This window comes from Rhododendron vialii, chromosome 9a (genome assembly GCF_030253575.1).
Source record: "Rhododendron vialii isolate Sample 1 chromosome 9a, ASM3025357v1".
Classification (NCBI taxonomy): domain Eukaryota; kingdom Viridiplantae; phylum Streptophyta; class Magnoliopsida; order Ericales; family Ericaceae; genus Rhododendron; species Rhododendron vialii.
In genome coordinates, this window is record NC_080565.1 from 5259748 (window position 1) to 5278963 (window position 19216).

Consider the following 19216-nt stretch of genomic DNA (forward strand, 5'->3'; position numbering starts at 1 on the left):
TATCTGTCTCTACCATCTCTATCTATCAACTAGTGCTATTTAAGAAATGATACATTAACTATTTTTGAGCTATATCTATTTAGACTACCTGTTAAAATTAAGTTTTGGAATTCATATATGTCCGAATTAAGTTACGCATCTAAATTACGAGTGAGGTGGGTGTTCGAAATTTCATATCTATAAAACTACGATTCGAGGAATGTTTATTGTTTAGCACATTTCAAATATGATCCATTTTCATTGATTTTGGAGAATTTATGGAGGAAATCGGGTTTTAAATTCCAACTAGGTCGCAGATGCCTTAAGTAGGAAGGCAAAGCTGGCGGCATTTAAGTGTAAGGAAGTGGGTTCTGAGCTGCTTTCATGCGCTAGGGTTGCTGGCGGAGCTCCTTCTTGGCGAAGATATTTAATACTTGAATGGGAATCGTCTTAGCAACCGAATCTGTCCACTTTTTGACTCCTCTTTCCCCCTTGGTCTAGTTCATCCACCTTCTCCCACCAAATTCGGGTTCACTTCTTTCTCCTTTGGAATCAGAATGATCGAAATCATTTATCCTACTAAGATGAGTCGTACATCAACAAGAATTGTACTAGTAATATTGTTTGTGCTACGCTATATGCCCATTGACAAGTTGTAGTAATTTTCTTGGTAATTATTGTTGGAAATTGCAAACCGTAGCAATAATCATAGTCGATTTGAATAACGAATCGGGTCCATATATAACGTGTTATGTGGTTAGTTACGTCTTTCACCACATATTTTCTTTTTCTATTAGTATTTTATTTATTCTCTTTCTCTCTCTCTCCAAGCGTTTTCATCATCTTCATTGCATTTTCTTCATACATGGCAAATTTCACCAATTTCTTCAACTCATCGTTAGAGCCTGAGATATCCCAATCGTTCATAAACATATCACGTACGTGTTTACATCCCAAAATATACAACCCAATAAGAAAATTACATGTGGCACTAAACAGTGCGTGATCCAATCAAAATACGTTATAATTAGGCCTAAGATATAGAGAATCGAAGGGTTTAATTATGATGTTATTTTAGTACTATACGGTATTGTTTAGATTGGAAACGACCACGTTTGGTCATTCGAATGATAGGTATTAAGATAATAATTAAGCATAACCGTTGATTAATTCTTAAAACCATCGAACGGTGTCATTAGAAGCCCGTTTCATAAGGAAAATCGGTTATGTTTATTGTATATTTCAAAGCACTAATTAATGTTGCACAAAAGCAGGAGCCGACTATCCAAAAGTTAGCCATGATCTACATCAACAAACGTGAAAGGAGAAGAGTTTTTTGAGAAGACCAAGTCAAGTAGCAGTTCGAAGGCCTTTGCAACCATTTTTTGAGGGAATTGCGGGCAGTCCAAATCAAATTTGAATGAAGACTTGGGCGCTAAAAGAAAACGTGGAGAATACAAGTTGAAGACAGACCTGTCATCTATAAATAGAAGAAGCAATCGAAGAGGAAGACCCTCGAAAAAATTCATCATCTGACATTCCATACAAAATGGTTGCTCAGAGATCTATAGTAGTTTAGGACTTAGAATAGTATAGTTATAGCTTAATATTTTGCAAGTCTGAAGATTTATTTGAATGTAAGCCTACTTTCGATTAAATTCAAGATATCTTATACTAGTATTTTTCTTTCTTTTTCTTGCCAAAGAGTAGTCGCATATAGGCTCGCTTTCGATTCAATTCAAGTGTGCCTATATTTTTGTCTTATTCTTGTCGAAATCTTAAGAGTAATAATATATAAACTTGCTTTTGATTAAATTCAAGCTTGTTTATATTCTGTTATCTTTTCTGATTGAAGAGCGTCAATCTATTATTGATTGATACCTTTAGGTAATCGAACGGATAATCGCAATTGCTTGATTAAATTAGTTATTTTGAGTTAATCTGAAAGGGAAAAAATCTATTCTTTTTTGGCATGTCCGCACATAATTATTTTACCAAAGATTGAGCTAATTTAGCCCAAACAGTAGACCATTGGGCGCCATGGAGATATAAATTGAAGGATTGAAGAAATGAACGAATTATGAAGAACATATTTTTTTTTCCCCTTAAACATGTAAAAACACTAGAGATCTTTTAAATGAACCAAGAGGATAGACAATATTTCATTCTATAGTTCAAAATAGAATATGACCGTTGATGAAAATTGTAAAACATTACCGATGAAAAGACGGATTAGAGCAGATTATCGTTGTCGAGATTGTGGTGCCTTCAGTAGTAGGAAACTGACCTCAACAAAATAATAATGAAGGGCATTTTTAAAGTTTGGAAAGGACATTTGCCTGGCTAAACTATAAATGGGTACTGTTCTTGCTCTTGGCAGGATACACGTAGGTAGGGCTGTAAATGAATTGAGCAGCTCATTAGTTTGGCTCGTTAAGGCTCGGCTCGTTTAGCAAACGAGCTGAGCTCGAGCTCGAGTATTCGGCTCGTTAAACAAAAGCTTGGCTCGTTAAGAAAGACTCGACTCGATTAAAAAGGCTCATTTAGTAAATAGCTAAGCTCAGCTGGTTAAGGCTCGAGCCGAGCTCGAGCTCGAGTTTTTGGCTCGTTAAGTAAATGAGCCAAGCTCGAGCTCGCCGAAGCTCGGTTCGGCTCGGCTCGTTTACATCCCTGCATGTAGGGTTACAAATTATAGGTAAATTAGAAGTACGGGGAGTAAACGGAAAAACAAACAAGTACGGGGAGTAATTTGTTACACAAAACATACTCTAGGGCTTTCTATGTAGTTGTCGCATTATATATGCTCCTGCAACTTTGTCCCCCTAAATCGACCACAATCAGACAACCAGGCCAAAATCTCCCGGACACGAACAGGTTCTCTCTCTCTCTCTCTCTCTCTCTCTCTCTCTCTCTCTCTCTCTCTGTATGTGTGTGCGCGCGCGCGTTTATTGGAGACATACATACAGGGTCGTTCTTTGTAGGTTTTTGCTTAGGCAGGGCCGGCCCTGGTTGCTACTAATTAGTCAGTAGTAGTACCACTGAGAGTATGTCTTTTGTCGAAGACTGTTTGGTTGCTTGGATCGAATTTGCATGCGCACTCCATTGTTTCAGTTATCTTTCATTATCTGCTTTTGTGAGGTAGCTTCTAAATAATGGGTCGTATAGGGCGGGGGATCATAGTCGAGCTTTAGAACCGTTTTCTTATCACTAACACGTGAATAGGGGTGCGGACGAGCCGAGCCAAGATTCGTAGTATTCGAGGTTGGCTAATTTACCGAACGAGCCTAAAACTTGAGCTTGAACGAAACGAGCCCGGTTCATTTATTAAACGAGCATCAATTAACAAGCCGAGGCCATACAAACGAGCTGAACTTTTTGAGCTGAGCATTAGAGTGTTGAGCTTGGCTCGTTTGCTACACGAGCCTGCAACTTGAGCTCGAGCTCGGCTCGATTTAAACGAGTGGGGTTGAGCCAAGCCCTTAACAAACCGTGCTGCGAGCAGCTTGGTTCTTTGCAGCCCTACATGTGAATGCCCATATTCGAGTGCTATGTTTGGTCTCATTGACGTGCTGCTAATGTATTAGTGGAGTTTAAAAAAATGAAGCCTATCCAAACTATGAGTTTAGGCGATATCAGATGGTATCCAAATGTAGTGCATAAATGTGGTTGGGTGGGCCCATAGGATGAGTATTGCCAGCGGGCTTACAGTGAGGGGATTATTGACATTTATTGTCTATATTGTTCTTTGTGTGGGGTTAGTAGCCGAACCTATATGCATTAGCAGTCCAACATATTTGTAATCCCCCCTCTTATTTTCTTTTGCATTCAGAAACAGGACATACAGTCCACAAAGGAGATAAGCACTTACATATTCCGTTCTTTTGTTCTTGTAGGAACCACTTGAGTCTGACATAGCCTTTTTTTTTTTGTTCTTGTTTTCCTGACTCTTGTTTACTTCTTTTTCTGATCTTCTTTGTGTATAAATGAGCATTGTAGAGGTGATCTCTTCGTTAATGCTACCCTCCCCACTGCACACCCCGGACAAAAGGCAAAAGGAAAAATGCACAAGTCCAAATAAGGAAATTTGGTCAAAGTGTGAGTTTCCATTTGTCAAATGTGGATGCTTTTCAGATTCGTTTGACACTTTGGTTGGGTTCAATGGCTGGAATGGGAATCTCATCCCAGTTATCATTGTATTGTATGGGTATGTTCAAGTGGAATATGGTTTTGGGTTACCCTTGTGGGTTGAGATTGAGGCGTTATGTGGGAATCTCATTTCCATAGCCGCACTAAAAGTACGACGTTCTCCAGCTTTCAATGATAGAAACGTAACATGGCCCCCCGTAATTTGAAAGTTGCCATGAAAGTAGTGATTGGTGTGTCCCTTTTTGCCTTGATCTTGTTTATATGTCGTTTGTGTTGGAGTAAAGTTTAGGTTGTATTCCTTTAGATAGCTGGTAAGTGGTGTAGTTGTTTGAGCTATGGGTTTCTGAGCTGGTCTGGTTGTAAGCCTTGGATGAGCCCCTTTGCTCTTGCTTCTTTGAGTTGTGCTTCATTGAGAAATGTACTTAACCGAAAGAAAAATAAGTAGTTGTTGTGTTCCCGTGTAGTAGTGTTGCCTTATCTAAACTTTTGAATTGCATTATCACAAAAATCTAATTAGTAGTTACGAGATGCATGGAAGCAGGATTCCTAGTAGTTCTCTTTGGTTCTGCTGTCTGCAACATGCTTAGATTTGTCTGGCTATTTCAGAAACTATGGGTAGGTAGGTACTTAGACCATTGCCTAGGTTCACGTAGCTGTTTCAATGAAATATTTTATTCTTGTTTCTTGATCAAAATTTTTCTTTGCTGTAGTTATTGCAATGTTTGCTAGACTTCCAATGATGGTTCTGTTTTGCTCTTATTGTCTTGGTTTGGCTGAAGATGATGAATATTGAGTTCGCTCCTTGTTGATGTTTGTATGTGCACTAAGGCTGGTCATTTGAAGTTTTTGGGAAGTTATAAGCAGCAAAGTTGAATTGCCAATGCATTCTAAGGGATCTGGGCCGGGGGATGGACCTGTTTCTGGGCCAGTGCGGACAAGCGATAGGCTCAGGAGAAGGCCAAAGATGTATGGTCGCCACTTGTATTATTCTCCAAACATTTTGCGCCCTAAGAGAAGCAAGACTAAGACGAGAACAGCAGCTTCTCAGATTGCCAAGATGTTGCGCCCTGGTAATCAGTCGATGCGGACCACAAAAAATAATGTAAGTGGTTATAGTACGTAGTAGTTTTTTACTCCACTGTTGTAATGGTTGGAGCAGTTGAAGATAAAGGAAGTCCTTGTTGTGTGACAGGTTTGGAAGTGTTCTCGTAGCTAGGTGAAATTTTACCACTTATTTGCATCCTTGTTCTGAAGTAATAATATCCCATTTACTTGTTGATGAGAATTGACAAATGTTTGCACTTTTGTGGAAATGGCGGTTATGCTAACTTTAAAAGCACAAAAAATCCACGGTACACTGGTATGTTTTTATCATTTTTAAAGTTTCTTCCCTATGAATTCACTCAGTCGCTATATTTACTTTGTGTGGAGTTGGACACCACACTCACACTCAGAAGCCAGAACATATTTGCTTGGCTTGATGTTTCTGCATTTATGGAATGAGGGGGTATTTTGTTGCAGTTGTGGGCTTACTTTGCAGCTTTGGAACAAGGACATTTGGTGGCATTTGTATTATGTTGTTGCTGTGGACATACAAACTTCCGTGGGCTTTGATATTTCTTCCTTAAACTCTTAGTTGCATTTCTCTGCTGTGGACTTAATCATATCTTGCTTGATTGTAATGTGTTATTCATGGTTCTATGTTCATTTTTTGCCAGTCAGTGGCAACCAACCTTCGTCGTTCTACAAGGAAGAGGAGGATTTCTGTTAATCTGGAAGACTACACAGATAGTTCTGGAACGGAGGACAATGACCTAATGGTAATGCTTTATCGTCTCCTAAGTGTGCATCATTTCTAGATGTCAGTTCTTAGCTTTCCTTGATGTGTTTCAGAGCTTCATTTTCGTAGTCCATCCTATGGCGTTTTTGTTACGTTGGGACTCAAGTTTTGTTTGATCGTGTTTCAGAGACCTACATATCGAAGTTCCAGGAACCCGATCAGTAGTAGAGCAAGTCAAGATGGTTTCTCATTCCGTAAGCGGAAAAAGTCCTTCGAAACTAGATCATTGCCTCGGCGGGAAGGATTAAGACCTCGTCGTTCAAAAGCGCTTTCAAGAGGCCAGTTAATTATAGAATCTAACGATGAACAAGGCACTTCTGAGGAGAAGGTTGCTGAAGATGAAACTGAAAATGGGCATGATGGTGAAGATGATGATGATGATGATGATGATGATGCAGATGATAGGGAGGATCAAGATGAGGGCGATGGAGAAGATGAGGGAGAGGGAGAGGGAGATGGAGAAGACGAGGGAGAAGAAGATGGTGATGATGAAGAGGGTGAAGAACTGGAAGGTAGGAGGCGATACGATCTTCGTAATCGTACAGATGTTCGTAGGTTTTCTAATGAGGAGGGTAAGCAAAGACCTAGATCTCCTCGAAGAGTCCTACAACAAGGAATGGGGACGACCAAGGTTGGAAGGGAGGTGAGGAGGGGTGGATCTCGAGTTCATAAACGTCATCGCTTGGCTAGAGCTGAAGATTCTGATGACTCCCTACTTGTGGATGAGCTGGACCAAGGACCCCCTATACCTTGGGGGAGAGGAGGGAGCAGATCTGGCCCACCTTGGCTTTTCGGGGGACTAGATATGCAAGGGACAACTTCATGGGGTTTGAATGCGGCTGCATCCGGTTGGGGTCATCAGAGTGATTCTTTGATTAATTTGACTTCTGGGGTCCAAACTGCGGGGCCAAGTTCCAAAGGAGGCGCCGATATTCAACCTTTACAGGTTGACGAGAGTGTGAGTTTTGATGAGATAGGTGGGCTTTCCGAATATATTGATGCGTTGAAAGAAATGGTTTTCTTTCCTCTATTGTACCCGGATTTTTTTGCGAGTTACCATATTAGCCCTCCAAGAGGCGTCTTGTTATGTGGTCCACCTGGTACCGGAAAAACACTAATTGCAAGAGCATTAGCTTGTGCTGCTTCTAAGGCTGGGCAGAAGGTCAGCTTTTACATGCGAAAGGGTGCGGATGTGCTTAGCAAATGGGTTGGTGAGGCTGAAAGACAATTGAAACTGCTGTTTGAAGAAGCGCAGAGGAATCAACCATCAATTATCTTCTTCGATGAAATTGATGGACTCGCTCCCGTGAGGTCCAGCAAACAAGAGCAAATTCACAACTCCATTGTTTCAACTCTGCTTGCCTTGATGGACGGTCTTGATTCGCGTGGTCAAGTTGTTTTGATTGGGGCAACCAACAGGGTTGATGCCATTGATGGAGCCTTACGGCGCCCTGGTAGATTCGATCGCGAATTCAATTTTCCCTTGCCTGGTTGTGAGGCACGTGCTGAAATATTAGACATTCATACTAGGAAGTGGAAGCAGCCTCCTTCAAAGGAGCTGAAATCGGAGCTTGCAGCTAGTTGTGTGGGATATTGTGGTGCTGATTTAAAGGCTCTATGCACTGAAGCTGCCATTCGTGCGTTTCGTGAAAAATATCCTCAAGTTTACACTAGTGATGACAAATTTCTCATTGATGTTGATTCTGTGAAGGTGGAAAAATATCATTTTGTTGAAGCCATGTCTACAATCACTCCTGCTGCTCATAGAGGCTCAATTGTGCATTCTAGGCCATTGTCATCAGTTGTTGCACCATGTTTACAGCGACATCTCAAGAAATCCATGGGGATTATATCGGACATTTTCCCTGTTCTGGAGCTTTCATCAGAATTGACAAAGCTTTCTATGCTCTCGTATGGTTCTTCTGTTCCACTTGTGTATAGGCCTCGACTTTTGCTATGTGGCTGTGAAGGTGGTGGCTTGGTAATTATTTCAGAACCTTTTGTTTCATACAAGATGGTGATAAAATGGGAATGAAAAATTAAGAATACTAAGTCGTTTAGTTGTACAGGATCATCTGGGGCCAGCAATTTTGCATGAACTTGAGAAATTTCCCGTTCACTCTCTTGGACTTCCATCTCTTCTTTCTGATCCTAGTGCAAAGACACCTGAGGAGGCACTAGTTCATATATTTGGGGAAGCAAGGAGAACCACACCATCAATACTTTATTTACCTCAATTCAGCCTTTGGTGGGAAAATGTGAGTGAATGTTTAGATTTGGTGCTTTTTGTTTTGCTGATGTCCAGCTAATTAGAGCGTATCATCTGCTTTGCTTTTTAGTTGTTCGTTTCATCTTTCGACTTTGTCTCTCCTGTTAATCCATCTGAGTGGACCCGGTGATCTATTGTTCTTGTCCTAATCTGATCTAGATAAGTTTTTACTTTCAGGCACATGAGCAGCTTAAGGCTGTTCTGATGACTCTGTTGGAAGAACTTCCGTCTGACTTCCCCATATTATTACTGGGGACATCCTCAGTTCCACTTTCTGAAATAGAAGCTGGGGAGCCTTCTTCGATATTTCTTCTTCGTAATGTGTATGCTCACCCTTCGAAAATGCCGTCTTTTAATTGCTTACAACGGTGATAGTGAATGTGATCTTTGTGAGAAATTGACTATTGCTATTGTATGCTTGCCTAGCTGTTTTTCCACACCATTTTTGTTTCCATGACTGCCAATTTATGCAGTCCTTAAAATTTCACTTTTGTTTCTGCTGGTTATCTTATATTTTCCTTGCAAGTATGGAATGTGTTGATCTCCATCGGCCACTGCCTATCAGCATGGGATGAGTCGGATGACCCAAGTATTTCTGAAATTTGTGAAGATGTAGTGTTTGAAATATGAATTTTTACATGAATCCTTAAACTAGTAAATATAAGATTGCATTTGGCGTTCAACTATCTGCCTATCAAGTTTTCAATCTTCAAGTACAGTAATAACTTCTATAGCTCTTTTAATTTGTAGAAATTTTAACTATAAAAATATAGAGTTGACGAGATAAGACTTATCATGTTTGATTACTTCAGAAAACCCAGCTATATCCCAACGGTCAGTGTATATATCGATAAAGACGAGCAAGCACGGACATGGACACGTCATAGAAGGATACGTGTCTTTGTCCGGCATGTGTAGATAAAGACGAGCAAGCACGGACACATCATAGAAGGATACGTGTCTGTGTCCGGCATGTGTCGTACACCGACACTTCTTGGATAGTTGGACATGTGTTGCATATATATATATATATATATATATATATTGCATAAATAAGAGATTGACTTGTCTCCGGTCCTCTTTTTGCAACATGTTTTTTTTAGGTCCTTATAACTATAATATCGGCATGCAATTGGCAATTCTTAAAAAACTTGCTAATGTGTAAGTTGTAACTATCAAAATTTTGAAATTCGACATCAGTATCTATACTCCTTCTGTCCGTTTATAAGTGTCCACCTTTGACAGTCAAACTTTTTAAGTAGACACATTAATTGCAGTCCAAAATTGTTAACTTTTCTGAAATACTCTCTCTATTTAATTGATGCATTTAATTTGATTCTTTGAATTTGGAAGGTTGAATATAAAAGAAAGGGGTAAATAAGAAATTTACCTAGTTTTACCCATTGACTTTTCAAAATGGACACTTTTTTTAGGCACAAACAAAAGTAGAATAGTGGACAATTGTAAAGGGACGGAGGGAGTACCAGGTAGGCATTTTTAAAGTTCACTTGCAGAGAAATGAAAAGTTACATTTTATATTAAATATAAAGGAGAGGGTTTTGTGTTTCCTATCCATGTCCATGCCCTTCTTTTAGCCGATTACTTCAGTCACGTGTCCATCATGATTCTTCATAGCTTCTTGTATCTTAGCTATTGTTTAATGCAGGACTGAACTTATGATGATACATACAGAGATATATATTTGAATACATATGAGATGGCATAACCCCAATGTATATGTGTTCTACTTTTCGAGAAAATAGCCTATTTGTGTCCTTGTTGTGTCATATACGTGTCCCATTTCTGTATCCGTGCTTCTTAGGATGAAGAAAATGGATTTGTATCTTAACTGGCTTCAATTAGTTTCAAACCATAATCTGTAGAGGGTGTCTGGATTTGAAGTATATGTATTGGGTTGGAACATATTCTGTAACATCTTATTTATTGCTGCAGACTCTCTAAAGAATTGCTCCTTTGCCCAGTAGTTGATGCAACATCTTATTTATTCCACATGCTTACTAAGAGTAGTTGCTATTAATATCTATGATGCAGTTGCAGCCTATGAGCTGCTACGTGTTGCTTCACTTCTTGGCTCTTGCTTTCATGTTATGTAACCTACTACAGGTTGATTGTTGGCATCTTTGCCTTGCAATCGCATTGGGCTTCTAGCTCTTATCAGCAACTGGCCAACTGCAAACTTTGAATCTTTGTATGTACTAGCTTCAAAAATAAGTGATTGCTCAATAACTACTTTTGACTAAAAGTGAATAATAAATCCTAACTTGCCAAAAAAAAAAAGAAGAAAGTAAAATAAGTGATTGTTTAGACTGAAAATGAATTGCTCAATAACACTTCCACCACAACCATGATTTGTAATCTCCAGTAAAATATTATTCCTTAAGCACCTAGTAACTAGTAAGCGTAATAGACGACGGACCTGAAATCTGTTTTGCTATGGACATTGAGTGTCATTAAAAACCTTCCACTGAAACTTGCAGTTTTTCCTGAAATTTTCCTACATGTAACAAGCTTCATCTTGTTTCTGCAAAGACTTTACTCAGGTTCTAATGCTGAGGAATTTATTTATCCTGTTCATATTATCTTGACAGCTATCAATTAGACAAGCCATCAGCTGAAGATAGGTCTATGTTTTTTGATCGTCTGATTGAAGTTGCTTTGTCGATACAATCAGAGGAGATGAGAAGAAAGTTGGAGAAATTGGATACGCCTGTTGAACTCCCAAAAGCTCCAAAAGTGGATATTCGGCCGAAGGCTTCCGAGTTGAAAGCCAAGGCAGAGGCTGAGCAGCACGCCTTGCGTCGACTGCGAATGTGCCTTCGTGACATTTGCAACCGGTAAGTTATCCTGGTTGTCTGTTCTATTAACTTCATCCTTTTATCTATTGGTGTTTTTCTACTTTTTGCTAGTGTACTTTTTGTAATTAGTTGCTGATTGTGGTGATTGTTTTCAGTACCAATTAGGGTTATGAGTCTACAACACTTATGCCTGTAGAAGTATTAATGACTTTGGAGATAATGAAAAGGAACTAACTAAGTTTCTGGGCCAGTTAAGGGGATACCAAATCTGAAGTGAAACATCAAAAGGGAACTAAATAAGTTTCTAGGCCAGTTAAGGGGATACCGACTCTGAAGTGAAACATAATTTGACAAAATCTCATGCGTATAATGTAATGGTTTAATGTCATATTTTCACTGAAACAACACATATTGATGGGATGTTGCATCAATATGTGTTAATCTTTATTGAATTCCTTCCCAATATTGCTTTTAAGTTCTCAAGGGTAACATAATTAATTTTTTCTTGCATAGGTTTTTTTAGTTTAGTAATCTCTCCAGTCTTTTTTCTAGGTGGCGAGATCTAATGAAAATTGTTAGCTTGTACCTGTGATGAGCTTTTTTGCACGTTTATGGCTTATTATTTGTGAAACGAGAAACAGTTATATGTTTTGTTATTGGCATTGGGAGTGGGCATTCACATCATAAGACTAATTAAAAATTAGGGGGGAATATGATCCATGTATAGTATAGAGAATGCCTAGAAACACATGGGATGAAGCGATACAATAGGACTTTCTTTCTTCAAATGTAACGATATAAGTACGAATATAATCAATTGTAGAGAATGGATCCCTGTAGCTGATACCATCTTTGTGCCAAAGGCTTGTTGAGATGAATTACGTTAGCAGCCTTTAATCTTCTATGTTTTATCTGGTGAATGTACATTTCATTTAAAGGCCCTACCGGTTGAATACACCAGCAATGGTGCAAATCCCTGCCAAAACAACAAAAAGCCTCAACAGGCTCCTAAGAGAACAAGGCCACACCCAAACAGAAAGGTCTTGCAACAACAGTTACACCCAAAAGAAGAGGAAAGCAAAATACATGAAACAGAAAACAACTGAAATTGATTGTATTCCAAAATCCTATGAGACACAGTCCACTCCTTGCAAATATCTTTTGTTAGCTGGCTAGGCATGACTCTCCTCCAAGCACTAACGGCATCTCTAATGTCATTAAGGGCCTGAGGGATGAAAATTGAAATATGGTGGTTCCTCACTTTTCATTTGAAGCATCCTCATGTGTTTCTTTATCTCCATATGTGGTACACCATTGCAGCCAAAGAGACATCTGATACAGAAGTCCTAAAATTCTTCCCCCTAGTATTCTGCACAAACCATTTGACTTCATCAGAGGCAAAGGGAGTCTAGATAACTTGCTGTTCCTCGTAATGGCTCTCTAAACGTCAGCTGTAGTGGCACTCAAAAAACATATGATCATGAAATTCCGACACTGCTCCCTCACAACTAGTGTCATTTACCACTCTCGAAACAGCCAATCTGTCCCTGTTGTTTAAACTGTTTTGCACAACAAGCCACAAAAAAATACCACCTGCAAACATTTTTGTCAAAACATTAACAAACTACCTTCTGCCAATTCTAACCCAGTAAACCTCATAAGTTTTCCTCAAAGCTTTCCAGGCAGACTTCATGGTGTGAAGTTGTAAACCCCATGTTGGGAAGGGTTCTAAATAAGCTGATCCTCGTTGGAAAGATGACGGACTGGCTCATCATTGAATGAAGAGTGATTTCCTGGATAATACTGCTTCTGTGTCTTGGCCACTTCCATTCCCCATTTTGAGTTACAGTTGAAACTTTGGCTTAAAGAGACCTTCCAAGGTTGAAGCTAACCGTATCCCCATAGTTATTTTTCAAAGCACCCGAGGGTGCCAGTCATCCAACCATAGTAATGTTGACTGCCCAGTATCATGAACCAGAGGCTGACCAATTCTCTATGTTTGAGAACCTTCCTAACCAAGTATCATCATCTGGAATGTTCATATGCCATAAGCTCCAATTCTTGATAATGTAGGTGTGCACCCACTTCAGCCACAAGTTATCAGTTTTCTTAATAAGGACCCATAGATGCCTCAACTGGAAGCTTTGTTCCGTTCCCTAAGGTCCGTAATGGCCAAACCTCCTCCTTTGGACTGCAAATAGGATCCCATTTTAACTTTACAAATATGTGATTAAGATCAGATCTTGAACTAAGGCAGCCATTAAGTTTCCCTCAATCTCCTTAGTCACCTTTTGACGGATAGCAAACAACTGACCGCAACGCAATACACCTGCATGCTGCACAGAACTGAAGAGATAAGCTGTGCTCTACCATCAATACTTCCTCTGTTCCTTTTTGTTTGCTTACTATTCCAATTTGGCATGACCCAAAATGTTTGCTCTCTTTGGAAAGTCAAAGGATTTTTTTTTTCATATTTCGATAAACTAACCCTCATTGGAAAATAGTAGTTTCAAAAGCAAAGAATGAGGGGCAATCTTGGAAATCTAATAAATTTATCTAGAGAGATGCAATAATTTCATGTTCCCTTAAAAAGTTGAGTTCCCGAGCACACAAAATGGGGTGGAGGGAGTATGAGATTAGTTCAGTGCTCCAGCTTTAGAATTCTGTTTAAGATGTTGTCATTCAGCTCACCGGCTGAGTCTGGTCACTGGTGGATATAAGAGGCACTCCAATATATTCCACAGGCAGCTCGCCCACTAGTGTAGGGAGAATGACGTTTAAGCTCTGGATCAACTCATCCTTTACCCCAGCAAAAAAGATGAAACTTTTGGTTAGATTTGGCTGAAGACCAGAGAAATGGTAGAAGTTGTCAAACACTAATATAATAATGTGAAATGCAGACTGTCTGCCCCACTCATGATGAATAAGTCATCTGCAAAAGCTAATGAAGACTCTAAGAGAGGTTCAGGATTTGGCATTTGGGTGAAACCTGAGAGCCCCCGGACTGACCCTACTCTAAACAACCCTCTGATAGTGTTGTCATTATTTTCATTTCTAGGTGTCATCTGCCATCTAAGTTAGATATATTGTTTGTCTCTTGTGCTGCAGGATTCTGTACGACAAAAGGTTTAGTGCCTTCCATTATCCAGTCTCCGAGGAGGATGCACCAAACTATCGGTCAATCATCCAGAACCCTATGGACATTGCAACTCTGTTGCAGCGTGTTGACAGTGGAAAGTATGTTACATGCCAAGCATTCTTGGAAGATTTTGATCTCATTTTGGTTAATGCAAAGGTATATGGTTACTGTACTCTTTGATACCCTACTATTTTAATTTTCCTTTTTTGAAAAATACTTTTTATGGTTTCTGTTAGACAAATACTTCAAGAAATGCACTAAGAGATATTTTGGATAGTTTTAGCTTCATGGCTATAGGAACCATCCTCTTTCTTCAAAACTACGAAATGAATAAAACATAACACCTGCAGGTTGACTGAGAATCTGTTTTGAAAAAGTTATTCAAACCAGCCTTCTTCACTCCACGACTCAAGGACATCGTAATTGGATCTAGTGGCCAAAAAGTACAATATTCTTAGTGTGGCAATACTTGTGCATTTCGCATGGCGTCATGAATGCACGTGTCACTAGAATGCTATTGGGTTGAGTAGAAGAACCATTCATCTTGGGAAAAGCATTTTTGGGAAAAATTAACGAGAATGCTGACTCTGACAAAAATCAAGATAAATGACTTATTGTTCATTTCGTTTCATATTATGTTACCAGCTGATTCTATGCAACAACTTTGGTTTTCTCAAGATTTACCGAAATGAAATAAAGGTCTACCGTGAGCCACATGCTTTTACCGTTAATTTTGCAATATTTTCACCTTTGTTGCTTTTTCTTGTACAGATATATAATGGAGATGACTACAATGGATCTAGGATCGTGAGTAGAGCTCACGAACTTCGAGATGCAGTATGTTCACTTATTTTTTCTTTCTTCTTTATGGTTTGTGGAGATTGGGGCTTTGGTTTCTTGCCTTTTTTTGGTGTAAAGCAATCTTGGCAACAATTGAGAAAACTTTCTTTCTTTTCAGGTGCATGGAATGCTGTCACAGATGGACCCTGCACTGGTGGCATTCTGTGAAAAGATAGCTGCTGAAGGGGGTCCCATGCCCGTGCCTGATGAATTGGCAGGATCTTCATTTCCAACAACTACAGTTGTTCAGCTGGCATCAGTTACTAGAGCGAGTGCCCGACTTCGAAATGTCCAACCTGATGTTAATTTAGACCAAAGCTATGAAGCACTAAAACGACCAAAGAAGAATGTCGATGCCGCACACGCAGGTATAGTAGCCTTTAGATTCCTGTCCCAATACCTTCATGTTGTTTACCTTGTATTTGAGAATACTCTCTGTAGTTGGCCAGTAATTTTCCTTTGTCCGCATAGCCGAATCATTCACTCTTTGTTTTGATAGTGTCTATTAAGTTCATTTATGTGTTTGGGATATCTCAAAATTTCAGTTTTATTTTTTCATTTTTCCAAAGATATTTTTGTTGCTTATTTGTATGGATGGTCCCCAAAGTATTAGTAAAATGTCAATTTGGTCCCAACATACAAATTGCATCTATTGCATCCCAACGTTTACAATGTGCGTTTAAAAGGTCCCCAGACCACACTCTGTTTCCTTTTGCCATCTAAAACGAGGGCATTATCGTCAAACCCCTCCATTCCCTACTTTCCCCTTCTCTTCGCTATCTTGAGATTTTCTTCCATGGTATCGTTGTTGCAAACAAAGATATACCCCCCAACCATCTCATTCCTAGGCAGAGACTCCGACGGTGGAAGTGTCTTGAACCGCTTGTCCACACTGTGATTCTTCTCATTGTTATCCTTATCCTTATTCCTGTTCTTGTTCTTCCCCAATTTAGTCCCATTACTGTGATGATCCTCCACACCCTTCCCGGTTCCACTCTTATTGTACTTCGAACCCACAATAAACCCTAACCCGAGCTGTTAAGTTCGCCGCCAACCCTAACGTCGAAATTCCACTGCTCCTCAGCCGGCTTCTTCGGCGCGTATGAATTGCTGCTGCTGTTGCCGCTCCACAACAAATTGAAGTCGGATTCGTTGATTGATCGACTTCAGATTGGTGGACGGATTGGCCGAGTTGAGGTCACCGCCGATGCAGTCACGGGGATATCAAAGTTGCGCTCCTCAGGCCTCTTGGACACGTGGGTGTTGCTCCATAAGGAATCATTGAGGGAAAGATTGTCAAGTTGTTGGTTGAACCCTAAGTTGGTAACTGAATTTCCAGAACGACTGCTGCTGGTAGTTTCATATTGCATTGGGGTGGGGGGGGGGGGGGGGGGGGGGGGGCCGTGAACGTTTGGGATACAATAGACGCGATTTGTATATTGGGGACCAAATTGATATTTTGCTAATACTTTGGGGGCCATTTCGTACAAATAAGCCATCTTTTCGTCTTTCATGAACTTTTTTTGTGCGGTCTAACTTTTTTGATGTTCAGATTCATCTTGACAAGGAGTATAGTAAAAATAAAAAACATATGAAAAACGTCCACTAAAGACGAATGTTAGCGAAAGATAGCTGGCGTATTGGCTTCTTGTGACTTATTTTGTCATTAGTGGTCCTTATTTAAAATTTGTTCTATGTGTTTTACTTTTCCAAATCATCTCGCCAAGGCAAAACGAAAAAATGTTTTTTTGACGAATAGCTATCAAAATCAGTAAAGATGATTGCAAAAATAAAATCTAGCTCAGTCAAGTCAGCCAATGCTACTCAAAAAGTCAAAACGATCATAGAATGCAAATAGGGATCCATTGGTTCAATCAAAAAAATTTCGAATTTGAAGTTGTGGGTTCAAGTTTGAGGGCAACCACTGCACAAATAACATCTATGGTTAGTTCCATAGTTCATACCCATTTTACCCTTTCCAGACCTTATTAATGGGTGTTAAACTAGGTGCACTTTACGTTATCGCGCATGTATTGCCAAATATTTCAATTAAGTGAGGGCCGTGACATTGAGTTGAAAAGCAGCTGAAAATCAAACTTTATTCAGACTGATGCAACAAACCAAAAGAAAGATTGGTTAAGATGCAGCGTTGTCAAAATCTTGTCATTAATGATACGTACCTTACTATTGGATACGTTTAGAGGTAAAATAGATACATACTCTAACTGTATCTTGTGTTTAAAAAAAATTGTAGGATAGAGATACGATGCGATACGTACGATTAGAGGGAAGACTGATACGTATCACTAACCCTATCTTATGCTTTTGTGTAAATACTTTTGTATACCCATACTACCCTGATGCGATAGCGATTTGAGATCATGACCCCTTAAATTTTTTTTACTAGACCATGTTATGTGGTTGAAGATGTAAAATTTTGTGTCATTGAAGTTTTTTAAATATATGCATAGATTTTGCATTTTACATCCAGTCTGGGTAGGTATTATTTTTTTTTAACTTGTATTTAGTCTGGTTAACGTATGTTACGATGCGCTATACTTGTCCCGTACGATGCAAGAAATGGGAACATATACACAACATGTTCCCATTTTGATGACCTTCATTAAGAGAGAAACTTTCAAAACGGGTACAAAGGTCTAAATTTTCAATATTTCTATACCCTGGATGGTAAAACTACTTAATGAAAGGCCTGTGGCCAAGATAGAGGTTCGTGGACAGTTCCAAGTTGGACATCACTTGGCTAGGTACAAACAAGCAGAGCAAATCATGACTAAAGCAGAATAAAAATGGCTACATTGTAGACCTTTCCTAGTGTTGGCAGAGATGCAAACCTGATACCCTTCGTTTGGTCTGTAACATGGTAGTTTGGTGCTATGATGTTTTTCCCTACTGATTTGACGCTTTTGAAACCATAAGGCCACGTTTGGTTGCCAAATAGGAAAGGTAGTGTGGAAACTATTGGGGGCATAAGTTGGAGGCTTGGGTAGCCCAAGGGATAAGGAATAATGATATAGGATAATGTGTTCTATCTTGTATCAAGTTTGTCCTGTCCCATCATGCTTGTGCGAGTGAATTGTATGACATTCATAGGATAGATTATCCTATCCGGTAGTCAAATTGTGTGACCAAATGTTAGATAAATGGGTAAGTTGGCCAAATTATGTAACATTCATTGCATAACTGATCAGTTTCCACATTTTTATCCTGCAAATAATCATGACTTGACAAAATTCTTGATGATTTCCTTGGCAAGAAGGGCTTAAACGGGCACGGCAACGGGAACATAAACTTTTATGGATAGCTTTAATTCTGGTCAGTGGTCATGAAGTTGTGAGCTCTGTTGAAATAGTTTTGCTCGTAAGGATCTTTGCTCCTCACTGGACTTTTTATAATGTACCCGTTGATAGTAGTGATCTGTCTGCATATGCATTTGATTTATGATAGCTGATTGCTCCATTGGATGGAGTAATTCAAACTAAAAAAATTTGAAAAACCTTTCTTACTCGCTTGAGTTTGCCTTATCGTTACACTCGGGACCAATTTCAGTTTCAAAGTGCCATCCTATACGACACCTGATTGAGTAACAAGAGTTTGTCAGAACTTTTCGTTTGTTTTAGCATTTTCTTTTTCTTTCTTTCTGGAAGAAATTAAAATTATTGTTTCATTTTCCAGGAACAGCAGTTGAAGAAGGACCATCAGAACCACCAAACTCATCTCAAGAACCAGAAGTAGATGATACAGTTCCACATAGGTCAGGAATATCTTTTACAGATGACCTGCAGCTTGAAACTTGTGAAAAGGACACGAGTGAAGATGTTGTGATGTCTGATAGTGAGATTTCTGAGAAAATTGTTTCGGTCAAAAGTATTTTGATGGAGCACACTGATGGCTATGGCGTTCCACAGCTTGAAAGGCTTTACACTCGGGTAATGAAGGGCGTTTTTGAAACCAAAGCCAGTGAACCGGGGTATGATCTTAGACCTGCAATTTTTACCTATTTATTGAAGTTTGCAGATTACGTGACAAATTTTTGACGTAATATTTTTTTTAACTGTGATAACTGTTTTTGCTTCTTAATAAAATTTTAAGTAGTTTCTTGTTCCTGTTCAATTCATGTACAGAATCAGATTTTCTTCCTCATCTCTAGAGAATAAGATTCTTGACTA

General features: G+C 39.3%; 1 protein-coding gene across 3 annotated transcripts; it reads left to right on the forward strand.

The window, feature by feature from the left end:
* Positions 1-2718: 2718 nt before the first annotated feature.
* On the forward strand, positions 2719-19216 carry LOC131299980 (ATPase family AAA domain-containing protein At1g05910). 3 transcript variants are annotated; one of them, XM_058325587.1, is made up of 11 exons: positions 2719-2853; positions 4954-5227; positions 5844-5945; positions 6093-7946; positions 8035-8223; positions 8412-8557; positions 10844-11089; positions 14159-14345; positions 14961-15026; positions 15148-15397; positions 18723-19216. In XM_058325587.1, the coding sequence occupies exons 2-11, from the start codon at positions 5006-5008 to the stop codon at positions 19082-19084; spliced, it is 3624 nt and encodes a 1207-aa protein (XP_058181570.1). In that variant the 5' UTR covers positions 2719-2853; positions 4954-5005; the 3' UTR covers positions 19085-19216. The 3 variants fall into 3 exon arrangements, with proteins under 3 accessions (XP_058181570.1, XP_058181571.1, XP_058181569.1); XM_058325588.1 differs by having other exon boundaries at positions 2812-2853; positions 4836-5227; XM_058325586.1 differs by having other exon boundaries at positions 2814-2853; positions 4905-5227.

Coding starts and splice junctions, on each gene's coding strand:
- LOC131299980 (XM_058325587.1), top strand. CDS start 5,006: ATGCATTCTAAGGGATCTGGGCCGGGGGATGGACCTGTTTCTGGGCCA. Junction 5,946..6,092: donor CGGAGGACAATGACCTAATG/GTAATGCTTTAT, acceptor ATCGTGTTTCAG/AGACCTACATATCGAAGTTC. Junction 11,090..14,158: donor CTTCGTGACATTTGCAACCG/GTAAGTTATCCT, acceptor CTTGTGCTGCAG/GATTCTGTACGACAAAAGGT.